Genomic DNA, 27436 nt, shown 5'->3' with positions numbered 1-27436 from the left:
TGAATGTAAATTGCCATTTAAGAGCAATGTGGTCATACTGTAACGTTCATCATTGTGTTTGATGTGTTGAATATACAGTATGTATAAATGTTAATAATGTTATCACAATTACAGCTGACCTCGCAGCCAGAGAAATGGGAAGAGTTCTTAGGGCTGAATCCATCCTCACTGGCTAGGAGATCTGGAATACACCAGAGGAGTTTCTCCTTAAAAGTGAGTCAAAGGGTCAGCAGTTTATTTAGCCCACTAAACTGTGTCTGGCTTGTCCAGCAGCCCATGATAAAAATAAGTAAATAAATAAACACACAATGAAAGACAAACAAAACTAACTCCTTATACAACTTTAGCTTGGGACCTGATCATAGTCCTCTATGATTGGCTGGTTGGAGATTAGGGGCAGAGCTAATTATGTTTGTACTCTATGACGAGTGAACCATAGTGGATCTTGAACCTATTGGTAATGGGATTTAATAAGCCTACGGTACATATTATGACACAGCATTTGTTCAGTTGGTTACAAAATCAGTGAAAAGCTAGAGGGACACTTATAGGGGACCATATATTGTTCCCTAATTTGCCAGTGGGTGGGACTAACAAGTTTTGGCCAGCCCCTATTGATTGATAATGAGTGTCAGATAGATTTAGCTCAATTTTCTTTCTTTTTTAACTCAATCTGAAGCCATATATGTTGGCTCAAGCCTGGCTCCAGTCAAGTAGGAAACGTTCTTTTCATGGATGAACTTAAAACTGAGAATGTCATTCTTTATAGGCCAGCCCCAGAGTAGGAGGCGGAGTGTGAGTCAGGATGGGGCGGGGTAAGGTGGGGGGAGGTGTTGGGCTTGGACGGCCAAACATCCCCTGTAACTGCCTGTTGGGGTGGTTGGGATGATTGGGATGGATGGGGTTTTCTTGAAAACTTCGAAGGTTTTCATGAAAACGGTTGCTGCTCTCGTCGATGCGGTTGTTGTCATCACAGATTCGGTGGTTGTTGTGGAGATCAGGGGTAGGCCCTCGGTCTTGGACAGGGATCATGTTGTTGCCACTCTTCCTCCTCAGAGTGGACTCACGGCTGGATGAGGCCACTGACTGACAGTCTGAGCCACCATCGCTACTGGCAGCAGTCGCCTCTACTGGAGTGACCCTGATGGTAGTGACAGCCTGTGGGTGGGGGTGGAAAGGAGGAGCAAAGGTGGCGGTGGGGGTGAATTGCATGTTGGAGTTGGTAGAGTTGGGGTTGAAGTGAGTGTTGTTAAAGTTGTGAATATTGGGATTGTTAGGATTAAAACTGGGGTGCTGGAAATTGTTGGGATTATTTGGATGTAAGGGATGTAAAGGGTGGACAACATGTGGATGGTTGGTGTATACACCTCCTCCCACTCCTCCTCCCCCTCCGTCTCCACCCCCTTCACTCTCACTTTCAGTCCCTGTCACACTCCTCCTCCCATCTACTGACCCACCATCCCTCAACGAATCACAACTGTCTGTGTGTCTGTTCAGGTCATTGAGGGCAAAAGCTGACTGTCGGAGGGATGCTCGTTGGTCTGGTGGTTTCCATCGCCATGAGCCACTTCCATCAGTGCTCGGAGGTCTCACTACTGGTTTGTTTGATCTGGATTCTGGGTGGGCTTCGACCCGGACTATACTACCACTTCTTTCCAGACCTCCTAAAAAAAGACAAATTAATGATTCGGTTAACAGGTGTCTGGAAACTGAAAATTACACATCTGAGTGTCTGTGAAGGTTCCCAAAGGCTACTGTTATTATTATTATTAGTTTTCTTGAAGACGTTTCACCACTCATCCAAATGGCTTCTAAACAGAAATGAAGAAGCCACTTGGATGAGTCTAAATTTAACATAAAGCAAGATGGAGTAAGCTATTCTAATTATACTTCTTGTCAGACAGAGCTTGATCGATGTCTTCTAGCTGAAAAAAATAAACAAAAACTGAGCCATTGTTGTATTACATTGTCGTATGGAGTTGATGTCTGGCTCTTGGAAACCATGTCATCCTCGCTGCATGTTAGCTTTGTAGCAGCAGGTATAGCAGCAGTTTGTAACCCATTAACTAGCTGTCTCTCTTGTTGGTGGGGTGGCTGTGGCTTAGCAGGTAAAGCAGGTTGTCCACAAACCCTGAGTTGCTCCTAGTGCTTGGCACTCGTACGTGAATGGGTGTGTGTTTGTGTGAACGAATGGTAGATGTGTCTTTGTGACTGTAAAACACATTGAGTACCAACAAGTAGAACAGTGCTATATACATCGATCAGGCATAACATTATGATCACTGACAGGTGGAGTGAATAACACTGATTATCTCTTCATCACGGCACCTGTTAGTGGGTGGAATACAATAGGTAGTAAGTGAGCATTTTGTCCTCAAACTTCATGTGGTAGAAGCAGAAAAATGGGCAAGCATAAGAATTTGAGCGAGTTTGACAATGGCCAAATTGTGATGGCTAGACAACTGGGTCAGAGCATCTCCAAAACGTGTGGGGTGTTTCCGGTCTGTAGTGGTCATATCAAAAGTGTTCCAAGGAAGGAACAGTGGTGAACCAAGTCTGATCCAACAGACAAGCTACTGTAGCTCAAATTGCTGAAGACGTTAATGCTGGTTCTGATAGAAACATGTCAGAATACACAGTGCATCACAGTTTATTGTGTATTTGGCTGTATAGCCACAGACCAGTCAGGGTGCCCAGGCTGACCCCTGTCCACCGCCAAAAGCGCCAACAATTGGCAAGTGAGCATCAGAATTGGACCATGGAGTAATGGAGGAAGGTGGTCTGGTCTAATGAATCAAGTTTTATTTTACATCGCCTGGAAGGCCAGGTGCATGTGCGTTTCTGACCTTGGGAACACATGGTACCAGGATGCACTCCAAATTCCCCAGAACTCAGTCCAATCCAGCATCTGTGGGATTTGCTGGACAAATAAATTTGATCCATGGAGGCCCCGCCTCGCAACTTACAGGACTTAAAGGATCTGCTGCTAACATCTTGGTACCAGATACCACAGCACACCTTCAGGGGTTTTGTGGAGTCCATCCCGTGATGGGTCGGGGCTCCCTCCACCAACACAGTATTAGAAAGGTGGTCATAATATTATGCCTCATCAGTGTAAATAAAAGACCATTTACCATGTTGTTGGTGATGTTGCTTTGATAATCCACATTTAGTTACTGGGTGCTTGAAAGTGCACTGAAGGGAGGGTCATCTTTGTTTGTCTGTTGAGGTCAAACATGATCTTCCTTAGGAACTAATAATTCAATTGTTTAGTTGTAAAAATATGTAGTACCAACCCTCCTTTTCCTTACTAATAAGAATAATAGTCATTATCTTCACTGTTTAAATTCATAAATCTAAAGCCACAGTGACCATGCTGCTATGTCTGGTCTTTCCTGTTGAGGGATAAATGTTGTCATTCTCCTGTTATTTAATTTCTTTTGCTAAATACCACTGCAGTAAGACTTTATCTCTCTCTATTTGTGTCATAAAACAATCCACAGTGGCTGGCTCATTTGTTAATAGCAACTAACACTGTCTCATAATGGATGTAGAGATTATTCACCGATGTTACATACATTTGAATTGAAGTTGATAATGTTTCACACACACCATCTAAATATACAGAATGTATATTAGGCTGTTGGAAGAACAGACCTCCTCCTCCCACTGCCCCAGTGGTGGAGGCAGGTGGTGATGGGTCCTGGTCAGTCAGCGCTCGGTACCGAATAGATCCAGTGCAGCTGACAGTGCTGCCACCATCCTCTGACCGAGGAGAATGAAGCAGACCCTGCTGCTTGGACAAGGCTATCACCTGCAAAATGAAGAAGACAGTGAAATGTGAACTATCCCAAATGTTGCTGTTTGGATATTTAACTAAGTATTAGCTAACTTTCTTATTGTATGTACTGTACAACTGCAACAATTTAAAGTCCTACATAACAGACTTTTGAATGTGTTTTTAAGGCACATTGATCCCAAGATTTCAAGGATCAAAGTGTCATCTCAAGATACATAAGCTCCTTGTTTTCTTGTACCACTTCGTATGGCAAGACAGAAAGTTTGGAAAAAACAACCAACCAATCAACACATCAGAACACATCTGCTATACAGTATTTACATAACTGTAGTTGTGTCTGAAGTCAACACCCACAGTCCAACAAAGACATTATTGACCTACATACCTTTTTTATGACGAGGTACACATGCAGCATGCTATTTGTCAATGTTCATGCTAAATACTATCTTACATTTTCATTTCAATTTTCATTTTCAAGGTACTGCATAGTTTCTTGATGGTAAGATCAAGATGAACAATGTTATATAAACCCAACTTCCACCTTGAGCAGCACTTGGTGACAGTGCAAAGAAAAACTTTATTCTAACAGGAGGAAACCTCAGACAGAAAAAGACTGAAGGTGGGTGGCCATGTGTTTCAGTGCGAATGAGAGGCGAGCAGAGAGAGAAAAGAATGTTCTGCACTCCTCCATTTTGCATCCTTCCTGACAGATCACTCTTACTAGGTGACATGGACATAATCTGTGTTTAGATCATGCAGGAACAGGTGGCTGTCAAGACACCACCTAAAGCTCAGCATGGACAAGCATATTCTACAAAGGGATTTAAGACATCATCTATACTCACTAAAGATGCTAAATGGTGCTCATCCAGGCACTTGTCATTTTGACTATTGCACCTCTCCTCTGTCTACCACCAGGCCTTTGCAGGTAGCTGCTCCCTGTCAAGTGTTTTCCCTAACACTGCGCTAACTTCTTCACTACACTAGCACCCTGCTGAAGGAGTTACAGACTTGCACTAGTGTCGATTTCATTTTCCCTCCACAATAGGTCAAAACAGTCACACAACCACCAGCTCCTCTGCCTCTAACTTCGGTTACACACATCATTCTAGGAATTACTCATGTCTCACTTGACAAAAGTACATGACAAACAACTGATTTGTACTGAATACTAATCTACATCTATTTTGCTGATGAATGAAATGTTTGATTAAGTAAATTACTGTATATAATGGCTTATATTTGACATTTGCACTAGTTTATGACATTTTCAAGATGTAATGGTCAAGAACCAGTAATAACTCATATGAAAATATGCATAAAATGAACTTCAGCTCTTTAAACATGCTGAGGATATAAGTAGCCTGAATGAAACGAATGCACTGCAATAAGTGAATGACTTGCTTTAGATAAACAACAGACAAATAGAAAGATAGTCATTAAAGTAGGTGAAGCAAAGAATTATTAACCTGCATGAGACGGGGCTGTCCTCCAGCACTAAGTGGTCTGCAGGGGATGGTAGTCTTCTCAGCCACTCTCAGCCACTTTTCCCTCACTGACCCACCTCCATCCATAATGCTGTCCTCTGATTCACTCTCCTGATCCCTGCTGGTGGTATTTTCCTCTTCAGGAATATGAACTAGCTGGGAGGATCCAGGCCGGGGTTGAATAGAAACTCTGGCCCCACCAGCCATACCGCTACTGCCATTGTGGGCCATGTGATTATGATTGACCATAGGAACAGAGCTAGCTGCTAGTTTCATATACTGAGCTGGTATGTGAGCCCCAGCACGCAGTTCTGCTTCCTGGCTCATGACTGAGGGCAGGTGGGTTCCACCACGGAGCTCTGCCTCTAGGCCCATGGTAGACGGTTCAGAGGAGCAACGCAGTTCCATGTTCCTCTGAGGAGATGAAGAGGTGGCCGGTCTTATTCCATCCATCACCTGCAGAGACAGCTTTCTATTATCATTCTTGTTTTTCCATTGGCTGAGGAGCTGTTTGGAACGGGTTGAGTCCATTGAGGCATGGATGGAGGCATGACGCCGTGGAATGCGACCCTCCTCCAGTGAGGAGCCTCCGTGGGACCTGGAGGAAGAGATTAGGAAACTATAGCCAGAGAAGAATATTGTTACAGGAGTAACCGCATGCTCTCTGCCAATGTGATTAGCTCAAATAAACAGCCACAACAGAGGATTAGAACAGAACCCTTTGGCTATCATGGAGAATGAAAGCTAATTTATGAACACACACTAATTCATGCTATCGAATTAATACACTGAAAAATAGTAGATTCTCATCTGTGTGTAACTACCTACAGATGGCTTGAAATAAAAAAAAACTCTCCACCAGTCAGTTTGAATTGAGTAAGTTTCTTGGATGTGGTCTCAAATGTCAAGAATTTGAGTTTCCTTATATCTAGGCACTTTGGATGTTCTATCACACTCAAATTCTACCATAAGAATGACTAATTACTGACCTAAATCTCTGGCAACACTTTGCACCATTTGATCCTCTAAACATCTATAATAATGTGTATAATAACATTGTGTGAAGTAAAGTTGTGTTTGATTTCTGTATTAATAATTTCATTTGACAGCACTTTACATTATAGGACACAACTTAATTTTCTTTTGACCCTTAAGTCCAACTATATAGCTGTATACAGTATACTGTGGCCTGCTCTGTGCAGAGCAAGTAGCTAATTCTTATTATTAGTTTTGCTGTTCTGAATCATTGTTAGTGCTGCATTGTGGCTGACTTTTGAAATTATGAAGCCAGTGGAAAAAGGTGAAGCATGTCAGTCATGGCAAATTCAGTCCACTCTTGTCCTCTCTTTCAAGAGCAGCGCTCTGTGGACCACAGCATTTCAAACTTTTGCCATAGAGAAAATGACACAGCACTGCATTTGTACTGATTGCCTTCTGCCTGAAGTGCCAAATCACTATTAGCTTAAGTATTTGAAGTCAAAAAAACTCTAAGAGTATTTTGTGTGTTCAGTTTAATAAAAAAATAGAGGGCCAGCTTGCATGACAAAGATCCCCACATACCACACCTGGCAATTATTCATGACAAAACACCTCAACAGCGCTTATTTTGGGTATCAAGGTATATCCATGGTAACAAAACTGCAGTATCCCCCAAAATGTGTTGCACAAAAATGTATTCTGGTCTTGGTTACTTCTCTTGAACTTCACTGTAAGGAATGATGTATAACGTATGTATGACATTTAAGGCTGTTCTTCTTCTGCTGAAAGTGTAAAGGTCCAAACCTCTGTGGTAAGGTTTGGACCTGTAAGGAGGATTTCTAACCTAACAAGTAGTTTGAAAGCCTGGCCTGATAGAACAGATAACTTATACCACTGTGACATAGAAGCATGCATTGCATTAACACTGACCATTTAGTGCATCCAGTAATTCCAGAACCAACATTTGACATGTGGAATATGTATTTTCAGTAATCACAGAATCTGGATTTTATGAAGGAGTACATGTTGTGTAACGAATTTAGACACAAATTATTCAAAGCACACAATTTGTATACATCTTAAAATATGCTTGGAGTGTATCTTTAATCATTACAGACATCTCCATTTGGTCTTACTTTTTTGTTTTATTACAGTAGTTACCTCTGTGGTGATTTACTGTTTTAGGAGAACACTAATTCATTAGTGAACCCTCACCATGATCTATCAGTTAATCTTTTGTCTCATTTCTGCTCTAAAGTGGTACTTTTCAAGTATTTCCAAATGAGTCGCTGTCTCACTTCCACCCACACAGACCTTCATGCATCTTCTTCAGATGAACAAACAATTCTGTCGCCTCTTAAATCACTTTTCTGTGCTTGCAGTGCAGATTGCTCACGGTAACAGAAGAGCCAAAGGAAATGAAATCATGTACTTTTGTATTCCACTGATATTCCAACTGACCATATTCCCGCATTCTCACTGAGTCAACAACAAATGAATAAAATAAGGATTTACACTACAGTATATGTATTACTAATTATTAAACAATGAATTTAGTCACGTAAATTAATTTAATTTATCCATTACAATAATTCCTCCATCCTATGAGAATAGAGGACAGACAGCTGTGACTACACATGCTGTTAACAGTCAAACACAAGCTTTTCAGTCCCAGTGTTGACACAGCCACTGTGGGGGATACGGCTGCTGAAAGAGGTTGATTGAAAAGAATACTTCCCATCAGTCAAGGCATAAAGGTTTGTCCACCAATTTTGTAAAAACATTCACAAAAACATGCCAAGAAGTTGCTTCACTACTCACTTCCACTTCACCGTGATCTTTGCTCATAAGCTCAGTGTAGCCTTTTATATATTCTTTTATTATTAAATTACACAATTCCACTCTTGTGCCTCCCATTGTTCTACTGATTAAGTGTCTGGTTTACTCTCAATCAACTCAACTACGTTCAGTGAAGGTCCATGAAAGATCAACATAGCCACTGAAAGTACCACATGAGCTTTATCAAAATTTGGAGTTTGGCTTTCTGAGACTAACCATATTTTGATGCAATTGTACTCTACATATGGCGCTTCTCACATGAGGAGCCTGTTAAAGTCTATGTTTGTCCTGTAGGCCGCTACAAACCTGACTAATCTCCTGGAACATGCCTCTGGTTGCTTTCTGTTAACCTTGAAATAGTTCCCTCTATGTTGAAGCAAGTCATGACTAGCCAGCCCAGATACAAATAACACTGATCCAAAAATGAGTTTGCTGTCAAAACTGAACCTGTGGACATAGACTCAGATTTAAAATAGCTACCTTGGCAACGTGCTGCTGCTAAAGCTCATCATGTTGTCACGGTTGCCTAGTGGACTGGATGGCGTTATCACCTCCACCTCTGCGCTGGCTCTCTTCAGACTGGTGAGAGAGGGCTCTCGGTAGGAGGAGCTACGAGTCAGGATGGGCCCTGTCTGGTCAGGGGACAAGGTGTGGGAAGAAGTCCTTGTAATGATGGGTTCTGGTTGGCTGGGTACCAGGGTGTGGTGTCCTGTGAAGGCACAAAGAGAGGTCAAACTGTTGGTCAGTCAAATTGGAGATAATTTGAATTAGATGAGGACAATGATAAATGAACACTAGTGGTTTATATCACATCTGCTTAACTCTACTGAGTTATTTAACAGAATCAAATTCTCAGAGGAAGCAACAAACTAAATTTGCATTATACTGTAGGGTTTGTGTATATAATGCAGAGGATCGAAGTTTTTTCTTAAAATGCATTTAGTTGTTGTCACGTTACAGCATGGATTTACCTTGGTGGCTGTTGCTAATTGCTGACTGGCTGACATTGGGCAGGGAGGAAAGGGGAGGCTCTCTCAAGATGGGTGGAGGTGGTCGACTTCTTGAGCGATCTTCACTAGGCTGGAAATTCCCCACTGCATACACTCCCTGCATGCAAACACACACAAAGGGAGACAGGATGAAGCAAACACAGAAGTACTTGTAGTTTAATTACATCACCAATAATAATGATTAATCTGTGTGTTTTTTAAACTAATATGGACATGATCTCCAGGTTATCAGCGAAATCAGACAACCGTGACAAAGTCTGAAATTACATATTTGTATTTGAACAACTCCAAGAATAACACATTTAAAAAGTTGCCTTTTTTTGTATTTTTGTTAATATCCAATATAATGCGTGGTTGGGTATAACTATGTCCTACATTAGCCTGAAACCTCTCCACTACGAACCACTACAGCTTTATGTGCTGAAGCACATAGGAGTAACAGCCACATAGTCATGTGACTGGAACACAGTGGAGTTTAATTTAAAAAAATCTGTTTGTTGCTCAAATTGCAATTGTTGATCAAATGTTCCAATTGCATGTGGAGGTATATTTTTTATTTCTAATACTTTATCTTTTAAATCATATTTGTTATAGTGGAACACAAACACATGGAAAAACTGAGATGGGCCAAGAGACCAATAACTGTTTCTGATGTGATTTATTTTCACAGAAATAATTGGAAATATGATAATGCTGGTAAACCACATACATTTGCTAATGTTAGACAGAATTTCTGAAACTAACTCAGGTTAGATAGCGCTGTTGAACTGACAGTCCTGAGTCAGATGTCAAATTTGAATGTGTCAGCGTAACCATGTACATGACACAATGGACACTGTTTTGATATACCTATACATTTGCTTAATATTTTGACTGGATTTCTTTTTTTTCTGCATTTATGATTTGTACACACACAAAGAAACAGTCCTCTTTTTAACAGCTTATTACCACCCATACCCATTGCACTACATAGCAGGCTTTTTCCACAGAGCAAAATTCTCACTTAAAGGGACTGTAACAACTATACCTACAGTATATCAGTGCAAAACTCCACAAAATTGCCAATAACGATCAGTCATATCTTTACAGACCAACAAATGAACCAACAGAAAACCCACCTCAACCAGCTCCTTTATAATGCTTCTTGTACAGTATGTTTAAGCATATGTGATACAATTTGAGATAAAATATTTAATATAATATGTAAAGCTTTGCTTGATGCAGTTCCACTAGTGATATTTCCATTTTTACTTAAGTAAAGAATCTGAATACTGATTTAATTATTAATTATTGCCAGTTTCCCCCTGTAATGCATTAGATACCTCAACAATCCTGCTTCGTCTCAGCCAGATCAGATACAGCCAACATTATGAAATTTCCATGTAGTTGGAAACATGCTGCTAGAGCAGTGCACCTGGAAGAAAAACTGTTTACTGGTAACGTGATTGCATTTTGCTTTGTGCAATCAACTAAGCTTTCCTGCCAAACCTGACCCAGTGTGCTGGTAATCCACATTATTTTTCTTCTCATTTTTGTTCTCATGATAGAGGATACAAAGCACTTTAAAAAAGCACAATTAAGTCTATACTGTGCAAAGTCCATAATATTTTTAATCAACTCTATAGATAGAGTGTAAAACCACAGTAAAGGGGAGTATAATCATTACAGAGGTCAGGTATTTTCCCCTGTATGTGTCTCTATTTGCATACAAAGCTGACAGTGAAATATATTTGGTTTAACTGTGTTAAGTATCTGGTGATTTGGCATCATGTGACAGAGAGATGTTGTTGTGGAGCACAACCTCACATACTTATAGCCACAGATCCTTCCGGCGGGAGAAGGCAGAAGTGTAGGCAGCTGAAGGGTGTTGTGTTCATGTGCGTGTGTTCAGTTCAGTCTCAAGTCTGTGTGTGTATGTTGGAAGTGTCTATCCAAGTGTGAGTGGGCTGGAGGGTGATGGTGTGTGGGTGGCATCCACTGTCCACCACTTGAACATCCATGTATTCTTCCATCAGTCTTTGAATTTGTACTAAACCATTTCCACTGCAGTAACAATACTAGGCCTAAATAACACATACTGTAAGTACAAGTAATTTCAACATTAGTATAAACCCTGAAACTAAAAGAAAAAAATGGAAAAAACTCTTGCTGGTATCAACAATATAATATACAACACATCACAGTACAGTGCCATTTAATAAACCTAGCTCACAACAAGCACTTCAAGCAGGTAACCAAGCCATGCAATTCAAAGATCTTTCTGTGAACCTCCATAAACTTGTGTTGACTGATCAGTATAAACCCATCTCTAAAGCTTTGAGTGTTTCATGGAGCCCAGTTGAAACCACTCTTTCTGGAGTTGCCCATCTGATTAAACATAATAAAAGAACAAGTAGTGGCCAAGAATTCAGCAGTCTCTCTAAATGACATTGAGAACTGATGGCATGGTAGAGATGGGATGACCTGCTGCAAGGACAGTAATGTCAGCAGCATTCTGGTGCAATGGTTCACCATCAAGCAAAAAAATAACACTTTCAGACTAAATACTTCTTGGAACTACCTGCTTGTGTAACTACCCACCGTGGACTCCACCAAACAACTACATACATTCAAGGGCTTTTTTTCTATTTGCATTTGCAAAATAGAGATAGCATTCTCCTCCGATTTTATCTGCAAGGGTTTGAAAATTGGACTTGTCACAATAATGCAATGTTCCACAATGTGGAGTTTTGCTAAAGGTTGTTCATTGTGGAGCTGTTACTGACTGTAATTACTGACTTAGCTAGTCATTACCATAAACATTCTGTTATTCACGTATATATCTCAACTGGATTTTATTTCAAATATGCCTTCTGAAACTGGCGTGAGACAACTACTACAGTTTGTGTAAGTTAATGCGTAAAACACATTCTGGTAAACCACAAATAACAATGCATATCAAGAATTATATTTGTAATTGATAGACTGTTACCAGATAAACAGCGATGGCAGCTCCCAGTAACCAACCACAGTAGACGTCTACAGGATGGTTTTTGAACTGGATGATCCTGGTTAGCCCAGCCAGGATGGCCAGCATGACGAAAGAGAAAACCAGGAGAGGCTTCAGCAGCTTGGCTGAGTCAGTCAGCACTGTGTTGAAGTACATCTGAAACGCACAATTTCACATTATCTGTCATTACTTTGAATAGATCTGATTTTATGTTAGTTGGAGTTGTAAGTTGACATAGTCAGCTACAAGTCCCATTCTGCATGTGTGTATGCCAGGTAACCACTTACTGAGATGTAGACAGCAGCAAATGCAGCCAGAGTAGCATGCTGGGAGGGGAAAGACTTCCTACAAAGACAGGACAAAATAGGAAGGCAGAGTGTTCTTTATGCAAATTATCACAATGAGACAGCTAAGGGCAATACCGAATATTCATCTGCAACAATGACTTGTGTGTGTATGCGCCTGCTTTTGTGTGTGTGTGTGTGTGTGTGTGTGTGTGTGTGTGTGTGTGTAGCAGGTGTTTAATAAATGCAGTGCATGAAGGATAACAAGGAAATAACTCTAGGACTTTGGTATTGGGTTTGTCACTTTGTAGAACATACTTTATACCACAAAAGTATGTTCAGGTTTTATGAGTAAGTTTGATAAATCAAGTGGGAAACAACTTCATATGACACATATTAATAAATCCTTCATGGAACATAATTTCACTGCCCATTGTTTTGTTCCCTATTATTAAACAGGTTGCACTTAGTAGATCATATTTAATTCCACATGACAAAATGTCAAAAATGCAAAATGCAAACCGCAAACGTTGAGAGAAAATGTCTGTTTAATATGTTTACACATTTGCATAAAGAAGGTTCCCAGTAAGAATCCTGTTTACACATCAGAGATAATATTATAATTATGCAGAGGAAATAGCGTTTTGAGATTTAATTAAAAAATACCTTGGGATTTTTGAAGGTGCTCAAGATGACTATGGAGGTCTGCTACTGTGGAACTGCTCAGCAGTTTGTTATGCATGGATTATGTTTTCCTGAAGTCTGTTGCTGTATTGGAAAGTGTAGTTAAGTCATCCATGCTGTTTGGATTTTGTGCACTTGCGGAGCACTTGTACAATTTTAGTGCAGCAGCCACCCCATCTTAATGTAAGAAGGTTGTGTGAATCCACAAATGTAGCGAATACGCAAGTGTCCAAAACTTATACAACTGATTTGTTCTAAATGTCTTGGCTCGACTGTTCCATGTACTGCGTTTCAGTTGAGGGGACAACATGATATCCTTGTTAAGCCAAGTGCCGATAAACCCCCACATGCTTGTAATCTTGACAGGCACTGGATAATGTTTCAAGTGTTTTCAAATGTGTGTTGGAGTAGATCCTATGTCTAAGTACACCAGGATTTTTTCCACTCGCAGATGAATACTAGCAAGATTTGAATAATTATGCAATAATGACATTCTGCAAGCTGCACACTCCACCACTACTATTTATTAAAATGTAGTAATTACAGTGCCATGTGAGTCCTTAGGCAAAATTATCACAAGCATATGTCTGATCTATTATTGATAAGAAGAAGGTCTGATTGGGTGGCACTGTGCTACAGTGGTTAGCACCACTTGCCTGCATAGGTTCCTTCTTTATGGTCTGTTCTACATGGTTTCTTCCTACAGTCAAAGCCACGGTAAGGTGATCTTGTGACTCCTATGCGTGAAAATGAATGTGGATGGTTGTCTCTCTCTACGTGTTAGCACTGTGACCAATGAAAATCTTTCCAAGATGTACAGTACCCTGCCCAAAGTCAACCCCACAATCCTTTAAAGAATCAACAGCTATTGGATGATCTCAAGAAAAACAAAAACCCCTTTGCTCATCCTGTAGTAAGTTACAGCAAGTTCATTCCATACATTCCAGGATATCTGTGAGCATTCTGCTTGGATGAGTGAGACAATACAGCACTTTTTATATGTTGTCCTTTCATTTCAGAGTACTGTAATCAGTCAAGGGACATTATAATATAATGCATACGATATTAAGTAGTCAGGTTTGGAACTTTGTTGCATATCCACTGCATTAAGTCTACAATGCATCAATATATGCAGGTCCTCAGTATCTTCTCTGATAAGGAGTCATCTTCAGCTACTGCTTGTTTCTGGAACTTTATCCCTAAAATTCAACATATGGCAGGCGTGCTCAGTTGGATTTAGATCCGTTCTTGCTGTAGAATGAAGCTTGAAGTGCAATGACTTTGGAAACATTTTCCTAAACAGACCAGATGCTTCTGAACACATCAGAATAAATTTTGTTGCTGGTGTCATTAGCAGTTACATCATCTGTGAAGATACACGCTCTAGTACCTGAGGCAGCAATACATGCTTATGCCATAACAACTCCACCGCTATGTTTTCCAGATGAGCTGTGGGCAGTATACTGGGCAGTGTTTTTAACTCCTGAATCTGTCTGGTTCCTTTCAGTCTCATCTGTCCACAAAACTTTAGGACTTTAGGTGGTTCGGTTAAATTCCCCTTGGCAATCTTTTATCTGTTCACTTTGCTTCTGTTGGGTACTAGTGGTTTGCATGTAGCGGCTTAGCAACATTTTTCTTCATTATGAAGAGAATTCTACTGTTGTCAGCCATGGCAAGCTTCCGCTGTCTACCAGCCATTTTGCGAATATTGAGCTCAACAATACACAATTTCTCCTTCATGTTGTTCCAAACACAAGACGTTGGTAATCCTAACGTCCTTGTTTTCAGCCTTATATATAATGTTTCCACTGACTTTCAGTGCCACACCTCTGTCCCTGATGTTGAAAACAGCCACAGTACGAATAAATAAAATGTATTCATAGACATGGTTAATATTAGCAAGTCATGTATACATCCCAAGCTATGTTCAAATTGTCATTATATTGCTTATTATTGATCCTCATTACATGAATATGTCATGAATTAAGAACAACAAGGCTATGTTGGGCACAGAGAAGGACTGTGTGTGTTTGTGCAAAAACTAAACAGACACGTCAAACCCATTTAATCTCAACACCCCCACAGACATTCTCTGACACACTGACTTGTTCACTCACACACTCTCCCACAGTCAGTAAAAAAAAGCCTCACCTCCCAGCATTGATAAGCCCTATGTCTTGGCCAGAGCAGATATCCTCCAAAATAAAAGCTTCATCACAAGTGGACATGTTAATGTGGGTTAAATTGGGTTTGCACACATCAAGCCAATATGGAGTATGTTGACCAGTGGACAGCTGAAGAATGTCAGTTATCAGAGCTGTCACACACAGGCCGAAGATATGAACACCTGTGAATACAACAGAATACAGTGGAGTTGTACATATGATATACATAACAATACATAACATATGCAACTGCAATTCATAATGGCTTTTATTCTGTTTTGCATCTTATTTAGCATATTTCTTTTGTTCAGTTCAGTTTGCTATCACATTTGCCTAATGCTGACAGTAATCCATCTGTTTATTTTTGATAATTATGCTGCTCTTAAAGCTGTTGCATGTTTTGTTTTGTTGACATTTTATGCATCAGTGTTTCTTGTAGCAACGATGTATGTAATCAGCTGTAGTTCAATGCATGTGTCCTCCCACCTATGAAGCGTACAGCTCTACGAATGTAGGAGTTGAAATTACAGCCTGCAGCATTGATGTTGGCCTCAGTCTGTGTGGCTGATGACCTCCTGGACAGATAGCAGTACAAGATGGCCTCTCCAATCAAGATCTACACACACACAAAGATAAAGAAATTCTTTTTTTAAGTCATCTGATAAATGTATCTGATTGATCAACTGATGGCATTATGTATCAAGAGAACTTTTAGTGTTACTAACAATGAAAAAGTCCAAATGAAGAAGACTGTGAGATGTAGCTAATAGCTAATAAGACTACAAGACTACATGAGACTATGTCCCTTTGTCTTTCTGATAAGTACAAATTAAAAAACAACGATAACATACATTTTTGCTTGTGTGTGAAGGTCTGCTATTACCAGCACCTAATCTTGGCAAATCCGACCTAACCTTAGTGACCTTTAACTTGATTAAATTCCGGCTTAATTAAGATACGTTCCCCTACCACCACCTGCTGTGCTACTATTACACTAAATATTAGCATTTACTATCATCTCATAATTGTGGCCATAGTGCAAGACAAAATGTACAGCAGTGTAAATTTTAACTTAAATTCCAGACATTGGAATTAATGTCAATAAAATTAAACACATAGGGTGAAACACGATTATATACAAATGTACCAACATGGCACTTCTGTTTGAATGATTGTCACATGCTTCATGTGCATCATGATGTCTGTTTCCAGTAGAACTTTGCTGGATTTTGTTTTTATCAATTCTGCAAAAAAAAAATAAAACATTTTTTCTATGTGAGTTTTCGTCATGCACACATGAAATAATAAAAGCATAAGTGGACCTGCAATCATTAGTAGAGAGGGATGAGATAAAATAAGGGCAGTTTCAGACAGTCTCTTCTTAAATCCCTTCCATTCTGGAGTTCCCTTTACTGGGACCAGAATGTATCTGTTATTGCAACCCACCAACATTAATGGTTTAGACAAACTGTCCTGTGGTGCTGAGAAAAAAATCTCAGCAATCAGCAAAGTAGGATTAGAATGCCTTGAAGCAATACATCGGCGAAGTGGATACACTGGTTACCATTACCTCATTGCAGACGTATTATAACGCTTGCTTGCTGGAAAGTAACAACCTATCAGTTAGAAATGGGAAAAAAGCTACTTACCACCACACATTTAAGATGGATTGGAAAACAGATACTCATTACTAAAAGCTAGTAGTAGTTAGCTTAAAAGAATAGCACTCTGGCTTATTTCCATTAAATGTTAGTGTAATGTAGAAACAACTTTGTGCTTCCACTTTTCTGTGTGGTCAGACTCCAACAGCATTATGGTTTTTAAGCCTGCTAAAAACACTTGGAACACTTGGCTGTGGAAAGATAGCTTTCCCTTTGAAACATCATTTACAGTTCCATGTCTATCTTGATTTAGATATAAAAATTATCTTACATTACTTACTATTCCTAATAGTCAGTCAGAGGAGAAAGGAAGTATATTTCCTTGTTCAGTTACTGTTTATTTACGACAATCACTAGTTTGTAGTAAGAGCTTTAATGTGACATTATCTTAGGTTGGGCCACTCCCTGTACGTGAATTCAGTCCCTGAAAACAATTAGTGTGTTAGGGGTCATTCAGACTTTGGTATTTTAATGTGTTCTCTGTAATCCCATTACAAGTAACCAACTGAAAATACTTTGTCCACACTTGACATTTTGAATATGTCTCCAAATGCATCTCAAGATGTGATCAAAGTTTTGCACTCTGTATGCAAATAAATGCCAACATCATCATTGTAATAACAGTTGTCTCTAATGGAGGGTCATTTTCAGGTGATCATTTATAATAGTGGTTGCGTGTTTTTTCTCAGATCACTTTCAAATGTGGTCTGAGATCGGATCATTCAAATGGGCCCTCAATGCGTCCTAGGTGTGTTCACACCTGAACTTGATCAGATTACTCATACAAGCAGGTCTGAACGGGGCCTTAGTGGCATGTAGATATTACATTACTATGAGGCCCAGGGTGGAGGTAGAAAAGGGACATATGTACTTACAGTGGTGGTGGGAACGGCGAAGGCCAAGCTGAAAAGCAGAGGCAGTGGGCAAACTTCCAGTCTGGGCAGGATGTAAGGTAGGGACAGACTGCGGTCATTACAACTGTACCCAGAATGCACTGGCTGGAAAATATCCGTCAGCTCCAGAAAATAAAGACTGACAACAGAGGAGGCCAGGATAGGGAGCTGTAACAAATAATGAAGAACAACACAAAACAAATGAGAAAACTGTTCAAATGATAGTGTAATGTCTTTAAAGACTAAACTAGGGCGCTCTCTGCTCACACACATCTTCACACATGGAAGGTTTGCTCAAGATTTTATGCCTTTAAGTTATTGTGATATTGATATTTTTGTTGCTGTACAGTTTATGCACTGCTTTTAGTCCAGTGATCTCTGTGTGAATCAGATCCACGCACTGGCATAGCATAAGAAAATCCCTGCCCTTTTCTCGTCACGGACTAAAACTATGGGTGCACACCATGACTGGCTAGTTGTGTGGAGGTAAGAGAGCGCTAGATCTCTCTTTTAATTGTGGAACCCAACTACTAACTCATTGCAACACTATCAATGTCTCCTCATTGATTGTCCAAGCATGTGCAGCGTCACAGCCCGTTTTTAAAAACAAGACCAAAATTGAGAGACCATGACCTAGTCCTAATATGTATACAAAACAAGACCATACAAATGTTGCAAGCAAAGCTGAACAAGACTATCTATTAAACATTGTATTGTGTGCAAAACTACTTGTGCCATGCACACAATAGGATATCAGGACGTGGATGCGGACAGCATAAAGGACAAAGTCTGCTAGGCCACACTGCACACAAATGAGTAGCTGTTCAAGGTGTGTTTGCTGCCTCAAGTAATTCATACATATCAGCATTTCAAACAATATGCTGGGATCCGTGATGGTAAAATGTATGTGCTGTTAATTTTAAGTTGTTAGGATGACTTAGGTAGATTCATTAAGAGCAAAGCATTTCATACAGGAACAAATCTGGTACATCATGCAGCAACATGCAGTTGAAAATAAAGGGTTTGCTATCCAGCTCTTCTTTTGTCTGGATTATGTTTGCCTGTTTATTTTCACACACTCCTTATTGTACCCTTTTCTTACACAAGTTAATTACCACATCACAGCAACCTTGTCTTTAACAACCCTAAGGCAGTAATGCAAAATTGTTCAGTGGCTGCTTTAAATGCAAATAAGTTGCTTGTGTCCCCTACCCTTGAAAAGTGTATTATTGTAACCTTCATATATGTATATATGGATGAAATCACCATTTCATCAATTAGCTGATCAACATAAATTTAATCAAAAATGCTTCTGGTAGAATTTAAAGCAGTGCGATTTCTTGATTGGTGACAAGCTTCTTCCAAGATATCCGCTAAGATGCCTTTTAATAATCAGGAGCAGTATGCCATGTTCCCTTACACGCACAAGCTGTAAAAGGGTGGATATTAACTGAACACAGCTTGAGTTCAGGGCTGCATTGAGCCTTGCCTTCTGGCTATTTAAATGATCAACTATTTGATCTACATTTTTGCCTGAAGCGCCCAAATGTTTGACCGAAGACTTTTGCAAATACCTGTCACTGGGGGTTATCCTTAGAAATACCCATGTACGAATTACTTTATGAAGGTTTTGTTCAAAGTTAATGTGGCTGTGAATCCAGAAGAACTGATTTGGTTTGTCAATGTACACTGCCTGGCCAAAAAAAAGTACCACAAAAAAAAGGCCACACACTCTAATATTCCATTGGACCGCCTTTAGCTTTGATTACAGCACGCATTTGCTGTGTCATTGTTTCGATAAGCTTCTGTAATGTCACAAGATGTATTTCCATCCAGTGTTGCATTCATTTTTCACCACAATCTTATATTGATAATGGAAGAGTCTGACCACTGCACAAAGCCTTCTCCAGCACATCCCTAAGATTCTCAATGGGGTTAAGGTCTGGACTCTGTGGTGGCCAATCCATGTGTGAAAATGATGTCTCATGCTCCCTGAACCACTCTTTCACAATTTGAGCCCCATGAATCCTGGCATTGTCATCTTGGAATATGCCCGTGCCATCAGGGAAGAAAAAATCCATTGATGGAATAACCTGGTCATTCAGTATATTCAGGTAGTCAGCTGACCTCATTCTTTGGACACATAATGTTGCTGAACCTAGACCTGAGCAACTGCAGCAACCCCAGATCATAGCACTGCCCCCACAGGCTTGTACAGTAGGCACTAGGCATGATGGGTGCATCACTTCTTACCCTGATGCCCCCATAACTCTGGAACAGGGTATATCTGGACTCATCAGACCACATGACCTTCTTCCATTGCTCCAGAGTCCAATCTTTATGCTCCCTAGCAAATTGAAGCCTTTTTTTCCAGTTAGCCTCACTGATTAGTGGTTTTCTTAAGCTGTTCAGTCCCAATCCCTTGAGTTCTCTTCTCATTGTACGTGTGGAAACGCTCGTACTTTCACATATTTAACATTTAACATAGCCCTGAGTTCTACTGTTGTTTTTCTTTGATTTGATTTCACCAAACGTTTAAGTGATCGCCGATCACAGCCAATCAGGATTTTTTTCCAAACACATTTCTTCCTGGAAGATGATGGTTCCCCACTACCCTTCCAGTTTTTAATAATGCGTTGGACAGTTCTTAACCCAGTTTTAGTAGTTTCTTCAATCTCCTTAGATGTTTTCTCTGCTTGATGCATGCCAATGATTTGACCCTTCTCAAACAGACTAACATCTTTTCCACGATCATGGGATGTGTCTTTCGACATGGTTGTTTAAGAAACGAGAAGCTACTCATTGCATCAGTTGGGGTTAAGTAACTTGTTGCCAGCTGAAAGATTATCACCCATGCAGTTATTATAAAACAGGAGGCTCGTATCTATTTGCTTAGTTAAATCCAGGTGGCGACCTTTTTTTGGCCAGGCAGTGTACAACGTGAGTCTATTGTCACACTGGCATCTTTGTGAGGTTCAACTATGGGGCTGTTAGCTGCACATTAATGTGCTATTATTTAACAATTACCACTAAAAAGTGCATTTGAGACTGATTGGAATGAGAGTAGTTTAGCAGTTATTTGGTCGTAAGCCAAAGTACTAGGGAATTAAACATTTTGGGATGATCCTATGGGAAACATGAACATATGACAGTTACACTATATACACACTAAATTGTCTAGCTAGTTTTAGGCACTGCATCGGTAGGCTTTATTGCATAGTTACTGCAAAACATAACAGCAGCTGAGTTTCTGAAGTTTCATCCAAAAGCCCAATGATTACAATGCCACTGACAAACAAGTTTAAAAAAAGAGGGATTGATGCGGTAGAGAATGAAGGACAAGCCATCAAATTGATAACATTTATCAGCCAGCAGCATTTTGTGATCTCGTGGTTACATGGGAAGCTGTGTACAAGAGGGGGCCATTCATTTGGAGTTAACTCATGAACAGGGTAAACACGACATTTGAAGGCAGAAAATATCACAAATACTGGATTCAGTAGGAGCAAGCGTGGGTTTACAAAACAGTTTCATGAGTGTGAGTCAATAATACCTGCAGTAAAGCCTGCTTCCTGCCCTAAGGAGCTACTAAGCCACCTACAATCATTTCAGCACTGGCCTTGAAAAGTCTGGGGAACACTTCACACAGTAGTTGTGTTTTCATAAGACCAAGATGATGAAAATAAATAAGGACATTTTTATTTATAATTTACAATATATCATATTATCAGTATACGCAACCTGAAGATAACTATGTTGCTCCATGTAAATGTCATTGAGTGGTTCTCACAATTTCTCCTTGAGTGACTGTGTGTATTTAATGGCAGGAGTACAGGCAGATGTGCGGGGTCAGAGCAGAAACACTCCAGCACCAATCAGTTCAATAATCAACATCTCAGTCTTGCCACTTCCGTTCTGCCAGATTGTAGAGTCTGCTTCAAGCCAAATTACTAACCTGTTTTTGCTATTACACATTATATTCATGCTGCTTTTTCCCCTTGACTAATCCTGTACAGCCTTACTCCAACTCTTTCACGAGCCCTCTGCTTCTCATCTGGTTCCTGCTGCTTCGTTGCCTTAAAACCCCTTGGTCCCCACTGTAGACCGATGTTCCAACTAACTCAGCCACCCAGATCCTCTCCAACCTGGCAACGCCCCCAGTTCCCCACTCCTCCTCTCTGTAATTTCCCTCTGTCTGTTTCTCTGCACCCTCTGCTCTGCTTGGCTAAACTCCAGCTCCAGATCACATCAGACCTAGCTCTTCATCATTCTTTGTAACATACCTTTATCTATTCCTTTATCTTAACTGAAAATAGTTGTCTGCAAAGAGGCAACAAAGCTCTGCAGAACACCTCTTCTGATCCGAAACCGATCAGAGCAGCAAAGTATGTGACATGACGCATCAAATACCTTAATTGCTGTTAACTATTAGTTCGTTAAAGTTATTTCACTGTTCATATCTTACAACAGACGCAATAGTAGATTCTGAACAGGTCACTTCTCAGACGGCAGCCATTGTGCTGTAAACAAATTCACTTCCATGGTACTCAGATGACTGAATCGCTGCTACTTTTCTGTCCACTATCATATAAGCCCACCCAAGTGATTTGATCTTAGCCGAAGCATATTAATTTCCCAAGGGGGGTTCCAGACCATTTTAATCAAGAATACATTCTGTGACTATGAAGTTTTTCCGTGTGCAATCTGAATATTTTTTTGGTGATTTCTGAGTCATTTTGAGATTTTTCTTTACTGGCTAATAAACTCATCTAAAACAAACCATCAATCATGCCTCCTCTGACAGAAATGTTTTTGTCAATTTTCCAAAATCACTAAACCACTAGCTCTAAATCATTTAAATTTTTAAGTTGTGAGTATTCTCAGAATCTTGTAATGTTTATTATGTTTTATTCCCTAATGAAAGATGAACTACATCCGTGTTTGCCTTTTCAGCTAAACAGTCTGATACAGTTCAGTGGGAAAATCATGACACTGCCACATTAGAAAATAATACTCAGAGTAATGATGTAGCACTCTCGACATTGAACTACTCCCACCGCAAGCTAGATACTTTGTTAACAGTGTGTAAAAACACTGAGCTGCATATTTATTAGCTTCCTGCCCTGATTTACTGCCCTAAAACCACACACATCAGCTGAAGCTGCAGGAGAGAATACTGTGAACAGAAGTATACACAAGTATTAGTGCTATTGCATGTACTTGCTACATTAGTGGTATGGATCCAGTTGTAGTAAATTACATGTATTGTACAGTATTATAGCTCCTGAAAGGAGTGCATGATAATTTCACAGGCATACGATATTGAACGTAATAATAATAACCAGAACACAATAACCAAAGTCTTTGTGGCTACCGTGAGGAAAGCAGGCAGCAGCAGGGATGTTTTCCTCCTCTTAATGTCTGTAGCCCTGAACACACAGATATAAAAATATACCCCATTCAGAGCGCCATGTTGCCTAGCAGCCAGTTAGTGGGTAGGATGGTGTGACAGTGTGTGAGATAGAAAATGTAAGAGACACAGAGTAGCTCTGATGGGGAAAGAAGAAAAGAGCAGAAATGGTGATCCATTGCGAATGTTTTTTAACCTGAAGCAAAGAAAATTCTGCCCCATCACCCAACACTAGCTAAACACTAGCTGATGTACAATTTTGCAATTCAGTTTTCTCGCCAGACTTCACAATGTTGTTGATTTTGAAAAAAGAGGCCAAGCTGAAACTGTCTGCAATCAAGAGCTCTGTTTACAGTTAACACAGCAGCATTTCAAGAAAAGCAAAGAATCAGCAAAAAATACATACAAACACGCTCTTTCCTCATTAATCAGTCATCTATAATTTACACGATATACACCTCTGCTCATAGCTTGGTGGATTCATGCTGGTTTGGAAATGTGCACGCACTGGGCAGGAGGAAAAAACTCCCCGTCACTCATCAACAGATCAAGACATACAACATACATTATCACGGAGCACAAAAAGCATCAACCAGCTTGCAAACTGGGAATATGAGGGACGTGGACGTTGGATCACTGTGAAGTTATGTGACAGTTTTTCATTATGGAACATCAACATTCTCTCTAGGGCCGCAATCAATAACGTTGATTGAGTCAACTCAATTTGCGTGGAATATCACTCTCCACTGTATAAACATTTTTTACTCTCTCCATTGTGCTATACTGGGGGCCGGGGGTTTAAGCCTGAAAACTGTAATCATTTTCCTTGCTATTAATTGCTATTTCAACAAATACCTTAAATCCCTTTCTGTCTGCTCTTCGGGAAGACAACGTCATCAGTTTCAACGATGCACTGTTGCAGCCCTAATCATGATAAATCATTTAATTATTTTAAATGGCAGTAAATGTGTCTTCATATGCGAGTAGTTGGGTATTGGGAGAAATGGGCAGGTAGGAAGGCCTGAATGACTTTGACAAGGGTCAGACAGTTATGGTCAGACGACTGGTTTAGAGCATCTTTGTGGGGCGGTCCTGATTATCAGCAGGGTATTGGGTCTGTGCAGGAACAAGTCTCATCAATGGCGGCTTCAACTCACAGGTCATAAAATGAACTGCTGCAAATGACATGTGTCACCACAGGACACCTGCAGAGTTCCGGTCGAGTCTATTCCTTGGAGGAACGGACTGATGGCATGCAAAGAACCAACAGCATTAAGGAAATGGTCATGGAACAAAACCCAGGAAGAACTTTTCTACTCAATGTAAGATTTAATAAAATCTATCATTCTATTAAGTTGCAATACAGAAAGTTAATGATATATGGTTTTGTAGTCTGACCAATATTAGGGAATCACAGTCACAACCTGTGTGATGTTGCTGAAAAACAGATGCCAGGCACTAAACACCAGAAAATGAGGGATGCCTGTACTTATAAAAAAAACACCCCTGATACTTCTGTAGCAGTTACAACAAAGTTCTCCTCTCATCAACTGCACAGGTAGATGTCTGCAATAGGTGGCGGTAATGAAATTAAAAATTATTATTATAAACTACTTTATTGTCTACTGTGATCCCACAGTAGTAGAAGTAATAGCAGTTTGCGTGTACTCACAGGGAAAAAACTCACAGTAATGTGGCGAGAAGAGGCTAAATCCTAATCTTACCTGCAAGAAAACAACATCCATGACTTTGGTCACTACCACCAAATTCTCAATGTAATGGGCTTGGAGTATCAGGTGGAGTGGTAGCAGTGCTACCACTCATTTCTTTTCAATGATTTCAAGAAGAGCAACCTCAATCCATACACTAGAAATATTTTTATCTTGTACTTTCATTTCACTGTTACACATTTGGGGTGGGAAATATACAAGAGGGTAGGTGATCGTACAAAATGAATTCTGCAGCATAACAAAAAACCCAAACACACAGTTATAAAGAACTATGCCAAAACTATGCTACAAGGACAATGAGGAGTTATGCAACAGATGGTCCGGTCCCCACAGAGCCCTGATCTCAGCATCATAGAGTCATTCTCTGAAGCTTAAGTATTAAGCAGTGTCCACTTTCTACGACAAGTATGTAAAGATTAAGTTGACATGCAATGTGTATACTTAACTGAAAAAACACACAATACCCACGTAGACTAACCAATAATCTATCCACACTGGCCTGTTGGTGAGTATCAGTAAAAGAAAGCATACTGGCACTGTGTTCTACTCTCCCTGCAATGAGATTTAGGTTATACCTAAATAAACCAGATGGACCAGTACTGCTGTTACTACAATTACCACAAATTACATTATTATTACAGTTTATGATTTTAGACACTTAAGGAAGTGTAAACTGCCAAACCTACACGTAGGCGTATGAACTACATTCAGCATGACCGTAGGCTGTAATCCAGGGAGGTAGAATAATTACTGTGAGAGTGTCAGTGGAACACAGTGATCTGTCAGGAACAGGCTCAAGCATAACCTGTGGCTGCTGATGATTAAATGGATACCCAGTCTAAAGTGGATTGAAGCAGCATCAGAATGGGACTCTCTTGACTCCTTTCTGTCATTCATGTGGGACTGACACATGACACATGAATGATATTAAGTCTCTTTGCTCGTCCTTGACAAGCAGTGCAGTTCTTTTCAACCTGCTGCACAAAACTGCTGTATGCTTGTGGCATCACAATATCTGGTGGAGACTGCAGAGTCAGAGACTGCGAAGACAACAGAGTAAACACGGACGAGGAGAATACAGATTCTCAGTATTACCGTTATCAAACCGTATGGCTTTCTTCGTGTATCAGATTAACAGGATTACAGTGTGTCTGGTTCATTGTTTTGCGGCATGTCAACAGTAGGCCTACGCAGTATATTCAGTGTGTTTACGTATCCTGAATGATAACTTAATATCTATTTGCATTTTTTTAATCCACAGACCGCAGGCCACAATGAGCATAGAATGTTTCTGGATGTGCTTGAGAAGGAGCTGCCAAATAAATGCCTGACTGACATCTGTCAGCACCAGCCACCCTTCTGTGCTGTACTTCAAAACCAGACCACTCAGATACAACCTGACTGAATGAGAGCATTTCACCAGCCATATGGGCATGGAGACAAAAACTGACCAGTGACTGGATAGACAGATAGATAGATAGATAGATAGATAGATAGATAGATAGATTTTCACCTCTACAAAATAAAAGCACGGCAGAAGAGTGACGCTGTCCTTGGTCTCCTTCCCGCCTTTCAGCCGCTCCTTGGCACGAGACATGACGAGCGGCCGGTGGTCTCTCCCGTTGCCTGGAGACAGGCAGCTGTACTTGATTCCCGTCGTAATTTTGGCGAATTTTCGGCCGAGCCCCCGTTCTCCCCCTGCCCTCAAGCTCCTAACAACAGACCTCCATCGACTGGCAAGGTGAGCTCAAATGTCTGCTAATGTGATATGCCCGCTGGCGCCCCTAAAATGCGGCTTCTTGGCTTCAAAAATCTGTGCCAGCGCAGAAGTCCAGACCCTGTTTCCCTAAAAACTGTACGTCCTGCGTGCTGACAATAAACTTCGAACGAAAATTCATCCTGGAGATGTATACGATGCTGAGAGGAGAGGAGAGGAGTCCTCCACTCGCACTCCTCCCCAGTTACTTTGGCACTGCTCACCCACTCACCCTCTTCTGGTTCTGCTCCCCTCCGCTCTGCTGCAGCAGGTGACTGCGGTTATGTTAGCCAGAGTAACCAAAAACGTTTCCTGTAGACGTTTTCAAAATAAAACTATTTTTTTTAATTATTTCAAAGCACCCATGCTATATTCAATCGAAAATTCCACAGAAAATAAAATTCTTGTGTGCTGTCATTACAGTATTGATAGCATGCCTCCCCTTACAATGACGGCAATGTTTCTATTTTTTATTTTTATGATACTTAAACTATGATAACAGCATCTGGTCTTTTCAGTCTAATGTTCGTAAACTTAACATAAAACAGCAGGTGAGAGGAGGAAATTGAGAAGAGGTCTCACTCCGCTCTCCTTTCACCATGCAAATATAGCCTTTCTGTAATTTTCACATTTGTTTCGACTATTTAGAAGTGAAGCAGACCTCCATTCTTAACAGTGAGGATTGTGTATCGTCTGTGGAAAGTGAGAAAAATGCAGCAGTGCGTTCGTTGGCTGAGACTTAAATTTAAAA

General features: G+C 40.3%; 1 protein-coding gene across 1 annotated transcript; it reads right to left on the bottom strand.

Moving 5' to 3' along the window:
* Positions 1–756: 756 nt before the first annotated feature.
* On the bottom strand, positions 757–26622 carry LOC311489232 (phospholipid phosphatase-related protein type 4-like; the record flags this gene model as incomplete). The annotated part of the gene is made up of 11 exons (XM_084546207.1): positions 26443–26622; positions 17772–17957; positions 15722–15851; positions 15222–15417; positions 12390–12447; positions 12085–12258; positions 9075–9210; positions 8584–8812; positions 5269–5884; positions 3658–3814; positions 757–1664 (listed from the first exon to the last, which is right to left on the bottom strand). Exons 1-11 carry the CDS (start codon positions 26524–26526, stop codon positions 757–759), a joined length of 2874 nt encoding a protein of 957 aa, XP_084402333.1. The 5' UTR covers positions 26527–26622.
* Positions 26623–27436: the final 814 nt, after the last annotated feature.

The sequence above is a fragment of the Chelon labrosus genome (genome assembly GCF_963514085.1).
Source record: "Chelon labrosus genome assembly, chromosome: 6".
Taxonomy (NCBI): Eukaryota; Metazoa; Chordata; class Actinopteri; order Mugiliformes; family Mugilidae; genus Chelon; species Chelon labrosus.
The sequence above is the reverse complement of the archived record's forward strand: the minus strand, read 5'-3'. Positions and strand labels throughout refer to the sequence as shown.